Source organism: Pistacia vera, unplaced genomic scaffold (genome assembly GCF_008641045.1).
Source record: "Pistacia vera cultivar Batoury unplaced genomic scaffold, PisVer_v2 Contig656, whole genome shotgun sequence".
Lineage (NCBI taxonomy): Eukaryota > Viridiplantae > Streptophyta > Magnoliopsida > Sapindales > Anacardiaceae > Pistacia > Pistacia vera.
In genome coordinates this window covers 15586-38212 of record NW_022196508.1, presented here as the reverse complement: position 1 = coordinate 38212, position 22627 = coordinate 15586, and the positions used below count along the sequence as shown (strand labels likewise).

General features: G+C 33.1%; 2 protein-coding genes across 6 annotated transcripts in view; both read right to left on the bottom strand.

The window, feature by feature from the left end:
• The window catches only part of LOC116112036 (SNF1-related protein kinase catalytic subunit alpha KIN10), a 34374-nt gene extending 15484 nt beyond the window's left edge, over positions 1–18890 (bottom strand). Inside the window, exons 1-11 of one of the 5 annotated variants that reach the window (XM_031398202.1) lie at positions 13729–13807; positions 12564–12754; positions 12036–12220; positions 11762–11944; positions 11502–11633; positions 11185–11370; positions 10839–10931; positions 10686–10769; positions 10082–10222; positions 9746–9985; positions 9376–9498 (exon numbers count right to left, since the gene is read on the bottom strand). In XM_031398202.1, the coding sequence (XP_031254062.1) occupies positions 9385–9498; positions 9746–9985; positions 10082–10222; positions 10686–10769; positions 10839–10931; positions 11185–11370; positions 11502–11633; positions 11762–11944; positions 12036–12220; positions 12564–12750 (1545 nt within the window). In that variant the 5' untranslated portion in view covers positions 12751–12754; positions 13729–13807 and the 3' untranslated portion in view covers positions 9376–9384. Of the gene's footprint in view, positions 1–9375; positions 9499–9745; positions 9986–10081; positions 10223–10685; positions 10770–10838; positions 10932–11184; positions 11371–11501; positions 11634–11761; positions 11945–12035; positions 12221–12563; positions 12755–13728; positions 13808–18845 lie in introns of those variants that run through there. The other 4 variants (XM_031398204.1, XM_031398203.1, XM_031398207.1 and 1 more) reach the window with 4 other exon arrangements.
• On the bottom strand, positions 15761–18924 carry LOC116112037 (transmembrane protein 230). The gene is made up of 3 exons (XM_031398208.1): positions 18846–18924; positions 17428–17768; positions 15761–15853 (listed from the first exon to the last, which is right to left on the bottom strand). The coding sequence occupies exons 2-3, from the start codon at positions 17705–17707 to the stop codon at positions 15774–15776; spliced, it is 360 nt and encodes a 119-aa protein (XP_031254068.1). The 5' UTR covers positions 17708–17768; positions 18846–18924; the 3' UTR covers positions 15761–15773.
• Between the last annotated feature and the right edge of the window lie 3703 nt (positions 18925–22627).

The window sequence follows — 22627 nt, the reverse complement described above, 5'->3', positions numbered from 1 at the left end:
TAACAATTTTATGTTCCTTTGCACTATTTGAATCTAGTGGAAGCTTCTTAAGCTTAGGGCTGTCAAATACTTCAATTTCCTTGAGATGTTGGAAGGGCAAGGCCTTCCCGAAGATGCTCTTCAAATTCTTTAGACAATATAACGACAGAAACCGGAGTTTCTGAAAAGGGATTAGATCTGACATCATCTCTGGAATTGTGTTCTAGAGAAGCTAGTTTTAGCAGTGGCACAAGTGACCAGATTATGCACTTTTACCTTATTTTTTTTCACTGCCCATAGTTCCAATTTTTTTATTTTCTAGATTTTGTTTTAATTTGGATAGGAGTAATCCAACGGTTAACATAGGATTTTTTTTCTTTTTTACCAAGATGAAATATATCAAAATCCAACAACAAAGATAGCTTTCAGTAACCATAAACTTGATATGACACAGCGAGTTAGCATAACAACAAGGCTAGCACTAGACTATACATTTAAAACTAATAACAAGTCTCAATCACAAAAACTTAAGCCTTAAAATTTGAAATAAAATCTGAATAATTCATTGTGTAGCATCCAAAACGAAAAATAAGTTTATATAGGGTGACAACCAATCCTAATAAGACTCCTAATAACAAAAGGAAACAAAATCTAAATTAATTAAAACATGAAAACCCAAAATAAAATAGGAAAAAACGCGCAAAAAACTAAAATAACCCTAAAACACGTCAAAACGATGGATTTTGATCTCGAAAATGACCTCTAACCAACTAAACACATTGTCGGGCTCGAAAAGAGCTTTCTATTAATATCTTATAGGCCCCGAAACTCCTCCTAGATCAAAAGTTATAGCCGTTTGAACAGGACATGCTCATTTAGGACATTTGGGCTTTACGTATGGGCTTCTAATGCTTAGCCCGCTCTAGGAATTCATCAGCTAGACGTCCTATGTCATGGTCCAATCGAGTTGGATGATAAACAGGACACGCAACAACAATACCTTTATTGGATACATTAATAAAGTAAAGAAACAGAAAATACTTCACAACAAAATTAAACTAATTGACAAATAACCGTCACAACTTACTAAATTACTACAACAACGGTAAGTCCAAATAACGGCCAATTCCAACCTTTGTACCACGTGTACTAATTGCAAAGTCATGAATTACATTCTCAATATAGCAACATGGCAAATTAACCATCACCATGTCTCTACAGAGACACTAGCTGCCTATCTATGAATTCCAATTTGCTTTAGATCATGCTCAATTAGGTTACCTCTTACTTCAACTTCTTCAAAATCTTCAACTGTAGCAAGAGTTGGTTTTAGGTTTTCTTGGTTTTGGTTAACCCAAGTGATGAAGATGGTAGGAAATGATGGTAGAGTGTAAAGAAGGCAGTTGAAGAAGCGTTCAATTAGACTCCATGCAGTGCATAGAATGGAGTATGATAATGAGAAACAAATAGGCTAGTCAGAAATGTGAGGGTGGTAAAACGAATGACGCTAGGATTAACAAAGCTAGGAGAAGAGAAAATTTTTCAGGACGCAAGAAGATGGCTTGGCCAAATGAGTATATTGTTGTTTCTTGTTTTGAGATTAATTACAAACAATATGCAATAAGTGATTTTATTGCTTAAAGAATAGAAAAGTTTTCCCAAGTATAGATATTTCCCAAGTATAGATATCAAAAGAAACATCAAAGAAATAGAAGTTTGGTTTTGCATTAAATACATGACCATTTTAGAAATTGATTGGTATGAGTATAGTTTTCATGCCTTATTATATATTACAAGCTATAGAATTGTGCTAAAAAATCTTGAGAATAGGTTGTATTGGCCAAAAGTTTAGTTAAGAATGTTAGAAAGAAATTAGAATTTAGCCAAAGTATATATGTTGTGCCATATGTTAGATTGAATTCATAATGATTAATATGGCAATATAGATTAATGTATAGAATGTAGCGCAAAGAAAAGAAGAAAGAAGGGCATGTATAATAATTGAAGTTGATGGTCATGTAAGAGAATGCAAATTTATGGTATTAAGATTTGTATTTAAAAAGTTGTACAAGACGTGTTTGTTACATTAGAAAAATAGTAGAGAGTTTGACATGGTTATGTGACATATAAGTTTAAGAAAAACTAGTAGTATAATTGGGCAAGTTAGTAGACTTAATACCTAAGTTGTGGCAAATTAGATTGCCCAAAATGTAGAATTCATTCCCTAGTTGAATTGTGCCATTTTAATATCTCACTAATATAATTATAGAATAGTACAATTTGTGAGAGCTAATATACTTTTGTACGTGTACATTTTACATAGCATGATAGAATTGAAGGATTACATAATTATGTAGAAATTATAGAATTACGTACGTACACACGATGCATAGAATTGAGAAATAAAGAATAAAATAGAAGATTTTTAATTTAAGCGTGTTAGTAGAATAGAACTTTGGGCTTTCCAGAAAAGTATAGAAATAAAAGCCTTAGAATTAATAGAATACATGCTAGAGTCAGACACATATTTTGGGATCATGCATAGACAGCATATAAATGCATGACATAGCGTAGCATATATTTCAGAAATTTTATAATTATTGGAAATGTCTAGCTAGTTATTTTGCAGATTTACAGAGCATGTTTTTAGGGTTCTGTTGCGATGGGGAACCTGTGAGCATTTGCTACGTTAGCTAGTGACAACAGAGATGCAGAAGTTTCCCGCACGTACGCCGCCATCAGTGAGCGGCCTCAGAATAGAAAAACAAAATTGTACAGTTGGCTAGAAGTGCATGTGGATGAGGACTGTATCCAAAAAGAATTTTAGAATACGCTCACACGGCCAGGGTTCCAAATCCATGCCTCAGCCTAGTCTGATCGGCAAACCAGAACAGAAAACAAAAATAATTTCAAAAAGAAAGAAAAATAGAATAAGAAACAGAAAACCGAAAGAATTTCAAAAAGAAAGAAAAATAGAATAAGAAACAGAAAACCGAAAGAATTTCAGAAAGAAGGAAAAATAGAATAAGAATTAGAAAACAGAAAGAATTAGAAAAGAACTTTCAAAATGGATACAAACATGATCATTTGCATATGCATTAGACATTTCATGTGCATTGCATCTTATGCATGTCTGACTAGCTAAAAAAAGAAAATAAAAACCCATGAGAATAGAGAAAAAAGAAAATAGAAGCCCATAAGAATAGAGAAGAAAATAAAATAGAAGCCTACGAGAATAGAATAGAAATTAGAGAGATACACAAGAAAAATGACAGAAATTAGATACATGCTAGAAAAGAACAGAAATTAAAAACATGACAAATAGCAAGAAAACTTAGTGATTTGTTGAGTAGAGAAAGAAACAGAAAGTTATAATCTAGTCGAGAAGAGAAATAAAATGATAAAGAATATCATAGCCCTAGAAGGATTTAGAAAGATTTGAGAAAAATGAAAGACTGCTAAGTAGTATACCTGAGAATAAACAGAAAAAGCAAGTAGAAATTTAGAAGCAGTACCATAGAAATGGGGACAACAAAGTAAGAGCATTTGGTTTACTTACTGAGCATTTGTAGCTCACCCTGCTGCTTTCCTTATTTTTGTAGGTATTAAATTGTAGTGGTCAGAAGACGTCAAGTTGGCGAGAGGTTTGCACACATTGTCTCAGTGAAGAATTTAATGTGGATTTATATATGTGAGAAATAATCTTTGTATAATAGTATGTTATAATTGGATTAAAGATGAAAATTTTAGACGAACACTCTTTTTAAACTAGCAATTATCTAGATTTTCTCTATAAGATACTCAGTGAATATTTGTCTAGTGAAATATTACATTGTCATTGATAGTTTTATGGTAAATATGCCACGTTGTCACGTCAAAATATTAAGCTCAATATTTATAGTAAATATTATAAAACGCAATAATAAAATATGAATAAGCAGGTACAAATGAAAATTATTATAACATTGTCAGATTCCATAGAAAATATAATAATATTACAATAACATTGTCAAAAATATTATAGTAAATATGTCATGTGGCTACGTCAAAAGATTTTGCATGGCCACGTGGCATATTTTTGCTTTTAGGCCAAGGAAATGCCATGTTGGAATTTTTTTTCCTTCCAACATGCTTTTGTAAACCGTGGTCTGTTTCTACTTAAAAAAAAAAATTTAAAAAAAGGAAAAATAATTTCCAATAACAAGAATCTCATTTGAGATCTCTTTATATTGCAATAGCAAATTATACGTGCTCAATGAGGTATTACTATTGCATTAGACTCCCTCACTCTTGCATCCCTAGTCGTAAGATCGAGCAAAGTCCTCGATCATATGGCTAAGGATGGAATCCAAGCATCATGAGAAAACATATCCATTCAAAACTATAGCACAATGAAAACCCGATTAATTAGGTGCATTTAAAGTCCATTGTTTCAGCATTCAAAGTTTAATTATCGATTGATTGGGAGGGGGCTCCATTAGAATAGGGAAAATCGCGTAGATATATGGGGCAAAGATACAAATGAAACTTAGATGAATACTAATAGCAAAGAGATATGGATTTAGTTCAGAATTATTGTAACATTTCTTTTAATCACCTTTGATTTAACTTTGAAGGTGTCTTTCTGAGACCAGTTTATAAGCTCTAAAATTATTCTAATCTATTTGTTTATAATTTTTTTGGTTAAAAAAAATAAGTTGGGAAAACCTACTTTTTTTTTTTTTTTTTTTGGTTTATAAACACTTTGCTTATAAACTACTTTGACCAAGTATACTACTACATTACCCCTATTTAATTTATTATATTTGTTCATTAGTTTATTTTATATAAAGAATCTAAAAATTATTCATATAAATTTTTAATAAAATATTTGTCTATAAACTATTTGTTTATTTAATTCTAAAATTAAATTATATTGTAATATGATTGAAATATATTTTGATAATATTATAGTAAAAAATTGAGATAATATAATTTGTTATTTGATAAAATAATGTAGTATCATTTTCACTCATTTTAATAACAAAATATACTTATAAGCCATATTTTATCAAATGCGTCATTACTTATCAGTCATTTATAAATATTTTAACCAAACATGTAACTGCTTAAATTTCAAATGCTTATAAACTCAAACTATATTATGAACACTAGCTACTTATAAGCTAATTTTAATAAGCTCGGCCAAACAAACTCTTTAAATAGTCAATTTTATATAAAAAATTTGTAATGTTTTCTCCCTTTAATTTGTCAATTGTTTTTCACCTTTTAAGAATATATATAATACATATAAAATGATCAAAATAGGTATTTTTTGGAAACTAGGTTTTTTATTATTATTATTTGAATGTATTAAATATATAGAGTTTTTTAAATAAGAAATTTTAAATTTAGAAAAAAAAAAAAAAATTATATATGGACACTGGTTAGTGGAGTTGCCAGCCAACTGTCTCTGGTGGTGCATCTGGCAACATCGCCAACAACACAAGTCAGAAAAACACCATTGTATAGATCGTCACCCAACAATCTCAATGGTGTCAACAACGTAGTCGAACATGTCACCGGCAACTCTAACAACTAGTTTTTCATTTTTTTTTTTTTTTTTTATTACACTATTAGTTTTAAGTAAAAATTATTTCTAAAAAAGAAAATTCTAAATTCTAAAAGATGTATAAACCTACTTTGGAAAACCTTTAATATAATAAATTGTCTAATATTAATCTATTTGACACATAATTAGTTTTGAAATATGTTTACCGAATGCTTTTGGGTTACTAGCTTAAGAAATAATCGATAGGAACTCCATGTCTAAGCCTAACTAATTTGGGATTGTTGTAGTTTCTCATTTAATCACTTTAGATTCAAACTTTATAAATAATCTACATAGTGTTTGTTTTATTAAATTTTAAATTTACTTTCGATTTTAAGAGAATAAAGAGGGCTGAAATGAGTTTTATTTGGTAAACTGTTTTAAATGGTGAAGGTTTGTCTTTCACTACATCTATGACCATTGTACTTTCATTCAGCTATTTCAGGAATTTTGGCACAAGTTTATTTACAGATCAATCAGCCTTTTTGTTTTTTTAATTATTATTATTTTTTTAAGAATTTATTACATTGCCACTCGAACGTTTGGTACAGAACCTTGTTCCCTCTCAGTTTTGGGAAACTAATGTTACCACCCTGAATAACATTTATGTTAGTTAAATGTATTAATTCAAGAGGTAGAAAATATATTTTGAATAAATTGTTGGTATTTGTTGCTAATCAATTATAAGTTTTGGGAAAAGTAAGGTGACCGTTTAGGTATTTGTTATGACTAAGAAATCAAAGGCTGACGTGGAGTTGCGTGACGAAACGTGGCCTGCTCCCGTCAGAACGGTAAGCACACGTCAAGCCTGCCAAACGCCCTGGTACTCCCACGTGTCCGCTAGCCTGCTCCAAATCGCGTGAAATCGGCTTGGAAAATGGGTAATGGGACGTAAAATCAGATTAGGTCCTGACAATCACACCAACCCAAGGATTTAGTGATGATTACGGACATACAACTGGGTATAAGAAGAGGAAGACCCCTTCATTAAGGGGATTCGACAATTTTACACAAAAAAAACTCTCTCTCTCTCTCTTACGCTTTTGTATCTATTTCCCAACCTTTTATAAGTCAGTCCGCTGTCGCGACCTGACCCACACTATCAATATCAATACAAATCAGTGGACGTAGGACTTGCTACCTGAGCATCCGAACCACTTTAAAATCTCTCTTTGCATTTATTTCCTTTTGACTCACAATCACGTGTGCTTCTTGGCCAATTAATGCTGCACACGTATCGATTAGTTGGTGCCTAAAATCCCGCATCAACAGTATTGTTATTATTCTAGAATGTAAAAATGGTTTGTTGTAGACTAAAACTACTAAATTTGACCTGTTAGTGCTTGTATTTGGGGTTTTGAAGTTAATGTCCCTAAGTTAGAGGGAGAAAAAAAACTTTCTCATTTATTATACTAAAAGTTCTTGTTATTGTTAAAGTGCAATTTAAGAATTGATTACTTATCAGTGACTTTAATACTTCATTAATAACCTCTTTTAAAATTTAGAAATTGTTATAATTTTAATAGTGTAATTGCAATAAAATAAACTAAGAGGGACTAAAGGAAAACAGCAAAATAAAGAGGGCTGAGATGAGAATCTCTTTTTATGGACAGACAGCAAAATCCCACCAATATAAGATTATCTTGATAGTGTGGATCTTGACATGCAGTTAACAAAACAAGCACATTCCTCTTTTATCTGTTCTTGTGATCCCAGAAATGAGTTCGAAATTTAGAGCCAGTGCAGTCACTCTTGGATTTGATATCATGACATGTACAGGAGAGGAGATAAATCCTTCAAAAATGTGTACAGGAATGGAATATAGAGACTTTTAACACTTTTATTTGTAATTGTTTTGCTTTTGTACCCTATATTTTATCTTATTAGATTGCCATTACTTTTTTTCCTTAAATATAATTTTAAATTATGACCTAAAATATTCAGAGGCAATTAGGGTGGTTGATCTGACGTGGCATAGAAAAGACAAGAATGGTGGGAATGTTTTGAACCATGTTCTTGTCCAGGAGTGGAAATTAGAGACAGCCAACACGTACGCCTGGATTGGATGGATTGTTTGATTCATATGCACCGTTGGATGATCCATGCTCTTCCCATTATAAATATAGTCTGCTTCTGTCTTCTGTGAGTACATGCGAGCCATCTTTTTGTCTTAGCTGTTTCAGAAGTCGTGAAAACATGAGTTTCTCCATTGATTTGAGGCGTTTCTTCCTACTCCTGCTAAATATTTTCATCTTCTTTCTACCAATGGAACTTCAAGTTAGAAACATTCGTCGATATCCATTTCTATTTATCCTGTTAGTAATTCGTACTCTTCTTTTACTATTAATTTTCCTCTCCACACCCGTCATTGTTATACTCCCTCTTAGTAGGAGTCATCCCATCTTCTTGCTCTTGCATCCTGAAAAATTCTCTCTTCTCTTGGCTCTATCAATCCTATTCTCATTCATTTTGCCACCGTTACACTTTGGAAATCGTATCTCTATGGTATGCACTAGTATGAAGTCTAATTAAACTCTTATTCAACTGCCTTCTACACATTTTATCATTAGTAGCCTATATTTTTCTTATTATCATATCTCTATTGTATGGACTGCTAGGGGGTATGGTTAAACTCTTCTTCAACTGCCTTTTTTTTGTTGGGCAAGTATTTCTTCAACTTCCTTCTTCGCACCCTATCATCACTGCCTACTATCTTTATCACTGGGGTCAACCAAAATCAAGAAAATGCAGAACCAGCTCTTGTTGAAGAGTTTGAAGGACTTGAAGTAGGAGAAAACCTGATCGAGCATGTTATGGAGCAAGTTGTGATTCAAAGATAGGTATTTAGTACCTATATATGTAGAGACAGATCCAAGTTTATGGTTACCAGAAGCTTTATTTGGGGTTAGGTTGAAATACTTTTGTGTTTGAAGCCTGTTTTATTGATTTAGAGTTTAGTATTTTCATAAATCATATGTTTTTGTTGATTTAGTATTTAGTATTTTTCATAAATCATACTTTAAAATTAGTGAATATATGAATTATACTGTCCATTCATTGTATAGATCGTCAACCAGCAATCTCAATGGTGCCAAGTGCCAACAGTGTCATCGATAACTTACCAACTAGTTTTTCATATATATTTTTTAAAATTTTTTATTACATTATTTGAGTAAAAATTATTTCTAAAAAAAATAAAATTTTAAATTCTGAAAGTTGTACAAACCTACTTTGGAATACCATTAATATAATAAATTGTCCAATAATCTATTTGACACATAATTAGTTTTTGAAATATGTTTATCGAACGCGATAAGAACTCCATTTGCCTGTGCTCTCACAAACTTAAAATTTATTAGAAAAATAAACCATTGTTTAGAATTAAAATGAGAGAATTTGCAAGAGAAAACACAATACAAATAATCCAACCTCCCAACATTCATTCTATATATAACCTTACGTATGCTTCATACTTCCCTAAAACAAAAAATAGAACATCAACCAGAGAATAATATGCGCGACGATTGATGATGAAAGAAGCATAATTCTTTCATCGAATTCATTTAAGTTATAGCATAAGACCGAGATTCAACTGCATTAATGCCTGGACTAGCAATACTAGTGAGTCAGTGACTAAGCCAGAGCAGTGCCTAGTTTCACTGTTAATGACTAGCTTCAAACAACAATCACCCGTATAAAACTGCAGGGGAAAGTTAAAAAAGATCCCAGCCAAAAACTAGTTATGTACATCTTATGTTTTTTATTCACATGCAATTCACGAATAATTCTTTCGTCAATACCCTAACCTTCTTGATTTAAAGGACCCGAAGTTGTGCAAGAAAGGCCGCGCAAAGATCCAGGAAGAGCAACTGCGGACCTTGAACCCTCTGAAGATCAAGCAGGTATTTCTCCTCGCGAGTTTTGTAAAGCTGTCAAACCCATTAGTAGGAAAGGCATTATCAGCAGAAAACATTTAGAGACATTTTACATATCAGATTTATTTTTGTCTTCAAATAGCAAAATGGTTTACACTTAAACTATCACTGTAAAAGGAGGCCCAACTAGGTCTTTCACTTGCTTGAGAGAGTGATCGATGTTGACATTCCTATCTCAGTATTAAAAAAATTTGTACACCACCATTATATTGAATAATAAAATTGAGCATATTTGAGTTACCTGCACTTCAAACTTGATTACATTTGGTGACTTGATAACGTCATTCTCAATAATGGTAGATTCCTCCCCAAAGTAGTGATTATTGTGTACATGATTATTAATCATGCCTTCATGATGACCAGGGACGCCAGGAATCCACCTGCACTTCATGTTGTAGTGCCCGATCTTCTTCCAGCATACATTCAGTTCTTGCAAAGCTTTGAGAACTTCTGTCATTATTTCACGTGGATGGGCACGGGACTGTCAAAATAAAGGCAACAAAATAAACAATTAAAGTCAATAACATGTCAATTAGTAAAGGTCTACTCAGCCTTTTAAATAGTTCACAAACACAACCACCTGCAGTCCAAGAGACCATTTTCTTTCAAATGGCATCTGTGCTCTTAATCCCATTCCTTGATAATCCATGAACGCTGGAAGGCGATTCCCAACAGGTGAAGCAACTTCACCAGGATGCATACGGTTGAAACCAGATTCCTGGAAAAATTATATGAAAAAAGAAAAAGTAACCAAAGAGGTTGTAAAATTCAGAACATATATGAAATATGTATAGATTCCACAGAATATAACTACTAACTAACCAGATTACGAAATAATTCTACATAAAACGACAATAGTAAATAACTTGGGTCCAGGACAAAAATATCATCTCTTTCACATGCAAAAAATTGATTATAGTGCTCCAGCAAATTTAATTAGGAATCTTTTACAACAGGACAAGCTCCACAAGGGAAGTGACAAAATTAGGTAGTTTAGCATCATGCCTTCTCATAACCCAGGTAGACTACAAACGACTATAAATTTCTGTTATAAGCAACTATGATAAAAAAAATTAATATTGAAAAAGTAAAGAAGAAGAAATGGCATTCATTAGATCAAAAAATAATTGGCATGCAAAATGATAACCAACACAAAATAGACTTAGGGAAAACTACCGCACCATAGTTTCTTGAAACTCAGCCCCAAGATAACCACTGGAAACACGGAAACGGTTGTCCAGCAACAGATAGTATGCAACAGTAGCCTGAAATATGCAGCAACTAATTAGACACAATTAAAAAACCTAACGCAAGAGAATTGGAAAGTTACCAACCTCATTTTGTATTCTGTTGCGAAGAGACTCAACCACTTGAGTTTGATCAAATCCCATCTTAACCACTTCCTTAAGAATCTCCTCATCAATCTGCCAGAACCACAATTATATTTCAATTAACCATCACAAAAAATATAATAGCACAATTACCAATAAATACAATTTAAGCATTCAAGAAGTATTGTTCCAGATAGATACGTTCCTTCCTACGTAATTTAATTACAAATTACACCAATACCATAATTATAAAGCTGGCCGCGAGGAAAATTTGCTTAATAATGAAAGCACTATACTCATTTTATATTTACGACCGAAATTGATAAACGCACTGAAAAATTCAACCAACCTTTTTGGCTTGTTGCATTGTGTCAGGTGGGGGAACAGCTAAATAACGTGGAAGATGGGCTTGAAACCATGGATGTTGACGAATATCTGGAATGGAAATTCGCTTCATTGGATCAACTATAAGCATCCTTGGGATCAAATCTCTTGCACCCGGAGACAAATGACTAGGAAGTGTGTATATCCCGCCCTATGGTTCCATGAAACCATCAGTGAGCTCAAAAATATAAATGAAGGATTGGCAATCCACGCCCGTATCAACTGTTGCAGATTTAGCTGACTTCAAAAATAACAAACTTGATTGCATAAATTCAGTAATACCTTTATTTTCTTAAAAAGATTGGGAATGTTTTCATCATCAAAAGGAAGGGTCCCACAGAGAAGAGCGTACAATATAACACCGCAGCTCCACACATCTACTTCAGGCCCAGCATACAGTTTTCCAGAAATAACCTATATAATGTAATGGGACTCACAATGTTAGCTTGAGATTGTTATTCCACAAAATAACTTCATTCATAAAAGTGAAACAAATGAGCTCAAGACTTTTAGCAATAAACTCTAAATTGAAATGTTCATACCTCAGGGGCAGCATAATTTGGGCTTCCGCAACTTGTCTTCAGAAAATGACCATCTCGCATTATATTGCTCAAGCCAAAATCAGCAATTTTTACATTCCACTTGGAATCTAAAAGCAAATTTTCGGGCTTAAGATCTCTATGAACCACCATGTTTCGGTGGCAGTACTCCACACCAGAAATTATCTACTCAGACAAAGATTTAATTAAATGTAACCCAATTGGAGAGATAATAATAAACAGTAGAATCCAATATACAATAGTTGCCAATCCCCACCTGCTGAAAAAAAACTCGGGCTTCATCCTCCTGTAGCCTGCCCTTCTCAACAATATAATCAAATAACTCTCCCGACTTCACATACTCCATCACGACGTAAATATCACTTGGGGTCTCTATGACTTCATAAAGTCGAATGATGTGAGGATGCATAAACAACCTCAAAATTTTAATTTCTCTTCTCACTGCCAAAGAAAAAAAAGGTAAGAGACAATGTACACACTTCTATATAACACCATATCCAACTATGCCATTCATGCAAATTACAAGAATTATTACCCATGAAGAGAAACAATAGACCTTTCTCCTCTTATTTAGTATGAGAAAGTAATCATGAAAACTACATATTACAAGAGCTTATAATTCAATCTCTAAGCCTTAATTACATGATATCAAAGTAAGCTGCATACATCACAAAAAAGGAAAACAGAGAAATAATTCTGATCATGGAAAATAAACCGAATTAACAAAGTATAGAAGTGTTTTTTTATACCAGACAAGATCATAATTCAAGGACATAAACCATACCTTTCTCTTCCATTTCCATATTTTTGATCTTGCGACGATTAAGTATCTTGATAGCAACTTTATGGCCAGTCAATGCATGCTCCGCAATTTTCACCTTACCAAAGGATCCAATTCCTAGAGTTTTACCAAGCTTATAATTTGGTAAAAACATATCCACACCACTGCCACCTCGACTAGATCCATCCATGTTCCTACTCAGAAAACAAGATTGAGAGATGAGAATACAAACATGGCAATAATTAGAGTTCCTCACAAACATTCGTGTTAACAAAAGCAAAGAAATCAAACACATCTTTCAAAACTCATTCAATTTTCAGTCACAACTGAACTTAATAACATCTGACCTGATCTACTCCCAATCTTCCAATTGTACACATGGCAATAATAGAGTTCCTCACAAACATTCGTGTTGAGCAATCCAAGAAACCAAACACATTTTTCAAAACCTGATTCAATTTTCAGTCACAGAAATAATTAACTTCTGAGCTGATGTACTCACAATCCTCGGTAGAAAAACTTCATATTTCCCCAGAAAACAACCCAATTTCACCTCTTAAAACCAGATGGGTGCGGCTAAATATTCAACCACGTTGTTCTACCACCAAAAGCTAAACTTATTAAGCAAAACCCCAATACCATTACCAGAATCAACAAATTCCACTAAACTGAAATATCAGATCACTAACCCATTACGTCGGATCAACACATTTCTTTAACCCATTACATCGGATCAACGCCTCAGTATAAAAACATGAACAATATCTAACAAAATTCACTAACACAAAACATAAACTCCTGTTTTCGCTCTGTAACTAGTTTGATAACATTACCAGGTCAGTACCACAGTGCTTTTTCAGAAAACGAATATTTTAAACCATAAAATTTCCCGTACAAGTATGATAAACCCTAATAAACAACTAACCCAGATTCATCAATCCCACAAAGACCACAAAAGTAAACATCTTTCGCCACAAATCTAGCCAAACGAAGCTTCAATTACAGCAATACCAACTCAATTTCATCAAAACCCCCCCAAAAAGAAAATATTCAACAAAACCCTAGCTTAAACAACAGATCTCAAACCCAACCCAAACGACATCGAATCAAACCTACGAAATGACAAACACAACAACATTCACATCAAATCAAACAGAGAAGAACTTACAGAGCGGGAATCCGAGCGAAATCGAGCTTCTAAACTTCAAATTAAAGCTTGAGAAATAGGAAAATAAAATTAAAACGATTCAATTACAAAACACTCCAATCGAAGATTTTTTTTTTCTTTTGGGGATTTAAAGTGAGTTAAATTATGTGATTATTAATTATTATCATGATAATAATAACAATAATAATCGCAAAAGAGATTTAAGGGAAACAAATATTTTTGTTTGGTTTTCAACTGAATACATAAAAATATTCTCTGTTTTGTCTGTGGGAGTTACACAGAGAGAGAGAGAGAGGACGCTTAAACGAACGAAAATTTATCGTTTCTGATTTTATGTGTTTAAAACATTATGAAAATGATTTTTTTGCCCTTTGATTTTGATGTATTGACAGGACTATCCTGCTTGGATTTCCAATTTTGTTTGATTATCAGGATTCGGATTGTGAGAGTTCAAAAAATTTGTAATGATAAAAGTACTTTAATTTATGTTGGTTGAGACTTAAGATTTTACTACAAGATTTAGTAGATACAAAATTGGTTGTCAAATACTAGGTATAAGATTTGTAATTAATAAAATCCATTTTTTAAAGGTATTAATCTTGAATGGGAGTTGGAAATACTATTATCTAGATCAATCCGATAATATTTAAATATAATTATGACATAATTAATATTAAAAGGTTTGTAACTAAACTAGACTTTTGATTTGAAGGACTAGTATGATTGTTATATGTATCATCAGATCAATTCAATAATATTTAAATATAATTATGACATAATTAACATTAAGACGTTGTGACTAGACTTTCGACTTGAAGGACTAGTATGATAACTAATGTTAGATCTACAACCCAATTTCACAATCTTCTCTCATAAACTTCCGACATGGCAACTCGTCATTAGTTAGCTCCAAATGGACAGATAGAACCCATACAAACAAGCAAAACTCATTTTATGAGTTGACCAATGAGGAGCTACCACGTCGAGAGTAATGAAATTGGATTGTAAACCTAGCATTATTCGTAGTATGATGGTTATATGTATGATCAGATCAATCCGATAATATTTAAATATAATTATGACATAATTAATATTAAGATGTCGTGACTAGACTTTCAACCTGAAAGACTAGTATAATGAGTAATGCTAGATCTATAACTCAATTTCACAACATTCTTTTACAATATCCGACGTGGTAACTCGTCATTGGTTAGTTCGCAAATAGGTAAACAAGACTCATACAAGCAAGCAAAACTTATTTTATGAGTTGATAAATAACAAGTTGTCACGTCGAAAGTTGTGGACTTAATATTATATATATGATCTGATCAATTCAATTCAATAATATTTAAATATATTTATGACATAATTAACATTAAAATGTTGTGACTATACTAGATTTTCAACCTAGAAGACTAGTATGATGGTTAAATGTATGATGAGTAAGAAAAATCAGAGAATGGATGGATGAACAAAGAATAATAGGACAATTTTGAATGGCGGGTGATGAGATGATGTTGATGAGTCAGAAATGTGTTGTCATTCCTATTTATAATTATTAAAATTAATATGAATATTTATATTAGGCAATGAGAAAAGCCCAAGTGGGTTCACATGTTAAGCTCAGTCTCAAGGCTGACAACATCAAGATACCGAGCTTTTTAGCACGTCTCTGCCTGTTGTCTGCATCAGCAAATTGACCTCAGAGCTTATCTCTTCTTACTAAGTTTCGCACATTTTGGACCGTATCTGTAATAGTACTAGTAGAGTGTTAGACTTAAGGAAAATTACATATCTGGGTCCCTGGGTTTTCATCCATGGAGCCCATGTATGAAAACCGGGTCGGGTTGGTTGGACCCATGTTAAAAGAGTAGAATTGCAGTACATGAACAAATTACAGATGCTTGATGTTCCACTATACTTAACGAGGTTTTTTAAGTCATAGAGTGAAAAATGCAGAAATTATTCTATTATGTGAAATAATATACACAAATCCAAAAGCAATAGCTCGTGAAAATTTTAACAACGATATGAAGGCGTGTGCTTCAGTAATCAGGGATGGCGGAGAAGCGATATCCTTGAATGCCCCTCCATGAATAATATGCTATCCGGGTCTCATAAAAGCCTACAACCAGAAGAAGATTGATCTCACACTGATCAGTTTATCGGGTTAATAGCATTTAGAAAAGTAATAAAAAGAACAAGTAATTGGCAGATGAATAAAACAGCATTTCTGATTTACTACTGAACATAGCTTCATAAACTGTAGGAAATTAAACCTCAAGGTCAAGACATCTTTATATGGAATTCTCAACAAAAAAAGGCTATAAAAATGAGGGCTCCTGGTACAGGTTTGTTTGGGACTATGGCATGGAACCGTAATTAGTCCAAAAGGTAATACAAGCTCATGCAGAACCATATTCCGAGCTATTATTCTATGCAATACAAGATTTTCAGATTCCAGAACAAGAAAGGACAAATATAATTCAACCCCTCTAGAACCTTAGGGTTCACTTTGGTAAGAAGTAATTGACAATCAAAGCAGAGTGAGCATATTTTATTTAACACAGGAAGATTGATGGTTCAAATTTCTTTGTTACAGCATTTTAAAGCAAAAGTTCGAGAAAAACTTCTGTCAGACAAAAATGATAGAACTTCATGGCTTCAAGACTGTGCCCAATGGTGTGCAGTTGAAATAACTGAAACCAAATGAAAGGTACTCACTTAATTTATAAAATAAAAACAGCTATTTTGCTTCAATGCAAGTCCTGCAACTTAATCTCCAAAAAAGAGTAAAACATGCTCTTTTACTGAAAGATAATCTCTATAATTGACAAATTCTGCGTTCAAGACATAATTGAGGCAAAGCACGCAAAAGAGTTGTAACTAAGAAAAGTCTCGTACAATTTGAAGAGTTCCAAATCTAGAATTATAATGCTTTATATGGCATTCGGTAACCTTGTATAAGTGTATTGGATTGAGGAAGTTAATTTCTGTAAAGCACTTTTCTTCCACAAATGATGAGTGCATCATACAACAGTGCATGTTGGAAAAGATACTGAAACATAATTAGGGATCCAGAACCGGGCAATTTTGTTGGTTTAATCCTTCAAAGAACTATACCATCCATAATAAGCCTCTGATCTTTTTTTTTTTTGTTTTTTTTTTTCAGAGTTTCCTATTCTACCAGAACACTAGATGGTTGAAAAAAAAAAATGTAAACCTTTTTCACTATATACCTCTCTACATCTATACACAACCCTTTTCACTAAACTGTTTTGCTAAACGTTACAAGGATGCCAAATGAGGCCTATACCAGAAACCAAACTATTCCAAATGGGGCACAAATCAATCAATATAAACGCATAAAAGCTATCTAGCCTTCCACATCAATTAACAGACACATATCAAGAGAGTATTAAATAAAAATTTCATATAAATGGTCTGACATCCATGGGCTGCAACTGAAGACAGGCAAATTGATCTTCAGCCTACACGTTTACAACTAAATATAAATAATAAAATTATCATATACATTCAGAGCCCTTTAAGATTCTTTGCTTCTTTAATCATATGCCTGATTCCATTCGCAGCTAAACATGTTCAACATAAGTTATACAGTATGTTGCACAAAAAGAAAATTAGACATCAAGTCCAAGAGGCAAATATAGCAAAAATTAAAAAATTAGGCACATTTACCTGGAAGGAATGTAAGAATTCCAAGGACTAAAAGGCCATAAGCTTGGGCCTTCTCTCCCCCCATGTGACCAGTGAAAATAAACACAGAAAGAAAAAGAAGCAGTGATCCTAGACAAAGCAAGAAAAATGCGAGTGCAATTGACTTCCATGGGATCCTATCAAAGGCTTTCGGTGAATAATCAAATCTAGGATCATAACGCTGCCTCCTATCACCATCATAAACATCATCATAATCATCGGTAGCAAGTTTTTCATAACAAACATTGCGCTTAGATGCCATATCAACCAAACCCAACTCTTAATAATTATCCCCAGGGAATCACACACCAAATACCTGAAGCCTTCAATCCAAAATCAAACAAACAAACAAATTTCTTCAGAACTCAAATCAAATTAGAAAATTCACAAAAGCAAAATACAAACAAACATAATAAGTCAAATAAAAATATAAAACATAATAAAGCAACCAACAAAGAAAGACCTAAGAAGGAAGAAGGGAACCCAATTATTCTCCTATTGTTTCTGAAATCTAAACAACAGGGTATTTTTGTTACTGACTGACTTCAATCAATGGGATACAATCTCTTAAGACTAGTTAATAACTCGATCTAGATCTTTTTCTTTTCAGCTTTATATGTTATACAAAGGGGACAAGCATCACGGAAAATAGGATCCTCTTTTACTTATGATTGAACATCCCCACAGAAGGAATCAAGAGTGAGAGTAGATAAGAGTTAGTGACCAATGGAAGATATCAATTCGAATATCTATATTTGAATATCTATGTCTGTCTATCTGCCTTTGCTTTCAAGAAGAGAGCGGCCACACTGTAACTACCAGAATTTGGGGGAGAAAAAGAGTTCATCTCAGAAGTAATTGGTGTCAAAGTATAAATCTATACGCTTATGGTGTAGAAAGATGTTAAGATCATAGATTGATTAGTTATTCTTCAAATAAATTCATTCGCTTTATATTACAATAATTCAAGTTGCTTGGCATCCATTTCAAAGTATTTCAAATCAAAGCATTTCCATATTCTCATCCTCTTATTTTAAAGTAATCTACAATGAGAGTATTCAAATATATTTATCAGTTTCAGTTTTCACTAAACAAAGAAATTTTTTTGCTATGAACAATCAATTATGCAATTAAAAACAAAATTAATATATTAAAATATAAGATTTATGCCAATAGGAGTTGCTGGCACAGTGGCAATCTAGCTTATAAGTAAGTAAAATTTTATAATTTTACAGAAAACTGCTTTTCTATAGTTGTCAAACACGCCATAAGCTAAGATTTGATGAAAACTATAAATGAAGAACAATAATAGCAATAACACGAAAGAGAACGGATTAAAAGATAAAATTATGGATGAGAAAAGTACAATGAAAGATTGATCGAAAAATGGCGAGACTCACCGGAACGTCGTGGTCGGTGGAGGGTGTGGCGTTGGCTTGCGCGGACGGAGAGATAGCCGAAGTTTGAAGTAAGAATTTTATGAGTCAAAGACGGGCTATTTGTAGGATTGATTTTGAAAAATAACCCATATTTTGAATGACTATAATGCCCCTCCTTATAAAAAGAATAAAATGACCTAAAAATATGTCTAAATAACCTTTTATATAACTCAAACTCTTTATTATAAAATGTTTGTCCATAAAAACAAGAATTCAATAAACTCTTTATTTTATAAATATAAATTATAGAATAAGTTTCACTCTATATATCTAGAGAGTCAAATTTCACTCTCTATCCCTATTTTATTTAATAAATTACAACTTTCTATACATTTTATTATTAATTCTCTCACTTATTAAGCCTTTTTCTTATTTATTAAGTTTATTTAAAAAGTCCATTGGATTTGAATACAAATTTTGTTATTTATATTTAGCTTAATTTAAAAAGCCTTTCTCTTATTTATTACGTTTATTTAAAAAGTCCATTGGATTTGAATACAAATTTTGTTATTTATATTTAGTTTAATTTAAAAAGTCTATTAGATTTGAATACAAATTTTGTTATTTATATTTAGAAATTAATGAAGATGCTTTTTATTCATGTGGAATATGCTCTTTAAAATAAAAAGCACCATTAGAGATGTTCTAACCGTTGGCTTCAAACAAACGATTCTGTGGGTTATTGGGTAAGTAATGTTACTGGTGTTTTAAATAATATAAATAATTTTTCACTTAGTAATATTCATAAATCTCTTATATAGTAAATTAAATCTCAGTGGACAATATTGTTGTGGTAGAGGTGGTAATGCTAAAATGAATTATTACGCAAGGCATAGGGGGGGAGGTTATAAGCACTATTTTAAAACTTGACCTAACCAGTTTGACTGGTCAAATCGGGACTTGGGGCCTTCTCCGAGCCAAGTCACCCTTGTCCACTGTTTTAAAACCTTAATATTCACGAAGAAGCAAACCCTAGAGAAGACGATAGCAATTCGTGAGTAGACAATAGCGGGTTTGTTGGGAGGTTTTACAAAGGAAGTGTCAATGAGTTGAAAGGTGGCGACCAAGGTGATTTCTAGTGAGTGAAACATTAAAAAAGGCAAAAGTTGAGTAGCCACAATAGTGGGTTGTTACCAGCGATTGGCGGGGCAAATAAGGCAGAGGGGGTGAGATAGGTTTTGGTCAAAAGATTGAGGAAGAGTATTTTAGTTGTGATGGGAGTGGTTGTCGATGTCGAAAACATGCCTATTTGGCCTGGGCTGGCAATCATACATGGTGGTTTTTTTTTCGCAAAAAAATGGTTCAATTTCAGCCAGTTCTTAGGCATATTTGCTAGAGAATGGCTCCAATGATGAGTCAGATTTGCATTTGGTGTATCGTCATTGCCAACCAATTGACCGTCGATTTGCATTTGACTAGATCATAGGAGTGTGTTTGTTGGATTTCAAATCTCAGGATATGCTGATATCACCAATCTGACCTGGGACCCAACCACTTTGCCGAGTTTCACCCCGAGTTGATTATTAAAACATTAGTTATAAGTATCTATATCCTAAAATTGGTTCTTGACAGAATGAAAAAAATATTTATGAAGTATCATAACCACATAAATACAACCGTAATCGAAATACATTCATTTGTTTTATATACGACAAGAGGAGATATATTTAATAATCCATCCTTACATTTATATTGTGATTGACTCTCAACAAGATATATTAACATGACATATTTCTCTAATTTAAATTAGGAATTATCGTATTAATCAAAACATAAATATAAATATGATATTTTTATAAGTTCTATTTTCAAAGCAACGAATATAATTATATATATATAAAAAAAAAAAAAGATAAACCATTTTATCAATTTCCAATATTTATTTAGTTTTAATGGTAGAGTTAACCTGGGCCAGTTTTTCAAAGTTTGTGGTTGTACTTGACTGTGAAGGTGACGGGCATTAATATGGGCCGTGGATTTTTCTCTTCAAAGGCGTGTCTCAGCCGTCGTGAAGTTGACTGATTTGGAAACTGTCAAAATTGACGTGCCTTAAAAGGGGGGTGGGTCATTTTGGCTGATTCTACGGAACTGAAATTCTGTGATCATCTTAATGGCCTTCTTTGAGGTTACTGTCAAATGTTTCTCTTGTTGGCTGTTATTGATCACAGGGAGTTTGGCTTTTCAACGGCTATGGTTGTTTGTTTACTAGAAAAATCAACGGTGGTGGAGGGTTTGCCGGTTTGGTTTGTATAAAGCAAATGTTGTTTTGTAGAAAATTCTACAAATGACATGTCAGTTATTGGTTAGAAAAGAAAACGACTTGTCAATGGATAGACGAATAACGGAATGACATGTTTCCGTTGAGGACAAATTTGGTACTGTACGTCACGTTTGTAAAATCATTTCTCATTCCAAGTCATACAACATTCAAAATTTCGTATTAACAAGAGACCCTTAAGGTTTCCAAATTTATCATTTGGATGACAATTTTTGCGCTTTTCCACCCTCAAAGTTTGAAACTAGATCATATATACCCCTTTGCCTTAACTCCATTATATTGCTGTTTGTTATAGATGGGCGAAATGATAACTTTGGTCTTTTAAGAAAGTGTTAGGGTAAAAAAGTAACTTTGGTTTTATAAGAAAGTGTTAACGTAAAGGGATACATGTGATAAAAATTTTAAAAGTGTGAAAATTATTGTCTGACCGATAAATATGAAAACCTTAAGGATGCGTTTTGTTCAGGGAATGTTGGATTACTAGAAGGGGGCGTTTGGTTCAGGAATGTTAGATTACTGGGAATATTGGATTACTGGAAAGATAGATTACCTTGAAAGATTACTGGAATTTTTAAGAAAATGTGTTTGGTTAGTTGGTCGGTATGTTATATTAATATGGTTGGTTATGGAGAATAAATTGGTGGGTATGTTATTTAAATTACCAAATTATCCCCTTTACAAATATTAATATAATATTATTTTTATTATTAATTTTTGAATAATTTTTTTTAACCCCCAATATTTCAGATTTAGTTAAAACACCCCTGCTTATATAAAACTTTAATTTATTATGAAATCACCCCCACCTCCTGTCGCCGCCTGCCGCCACCGTAGACCACCGCTGGAAGTCTCCGAAAGTCCCCATTAGCAACTCACCGTGACTAAGAGGCTTCGATATGGCCGTTTCCGGCCATATTGATAGCCGAAAACGGCCATATCAGGCCAGATCGGTGGATCTGACCGTTAATGGCCAGATCCCTGGCCATTATCGGCCATATCTGGGGGAGATCTGGCCGTTAACGGCCGCGGACCTAGCCGTTAACAGCCAGATCTATTTCGACCGGAATAGATCTGGCCGTTAATAGATTCTGGCCTTTTTCGGCCAGATCTGGCTGTTTTCGGCCATCAATATGGCCGAAAACGGCCATAGCGATGACTCCCGAAGCCTCCCATCGAAATTCGTTCTTTTTTAGGGACTCCGACGAGTTTTCTGAGGCGGTCCGTGGTGGTTGGCCGCTGTAGACGGTGGTGGCTGGGTGGCAATGGTGGTGGTGGCTGAGTGGCAGTGGTTTGTAAATTGTTTTAAATTCAAGGACATTATTGTCCAAAATTTTAGTTAAATAAGGGTAAAATTGAAATAGGATATTAATGTAAATTTATTTTAAAATGAGGGCATTATTGTCCAAAATTTTCATTAATAAGGGATAAAATTGTAACAAAAAAGGATAACCCTGGTAATCTCAGA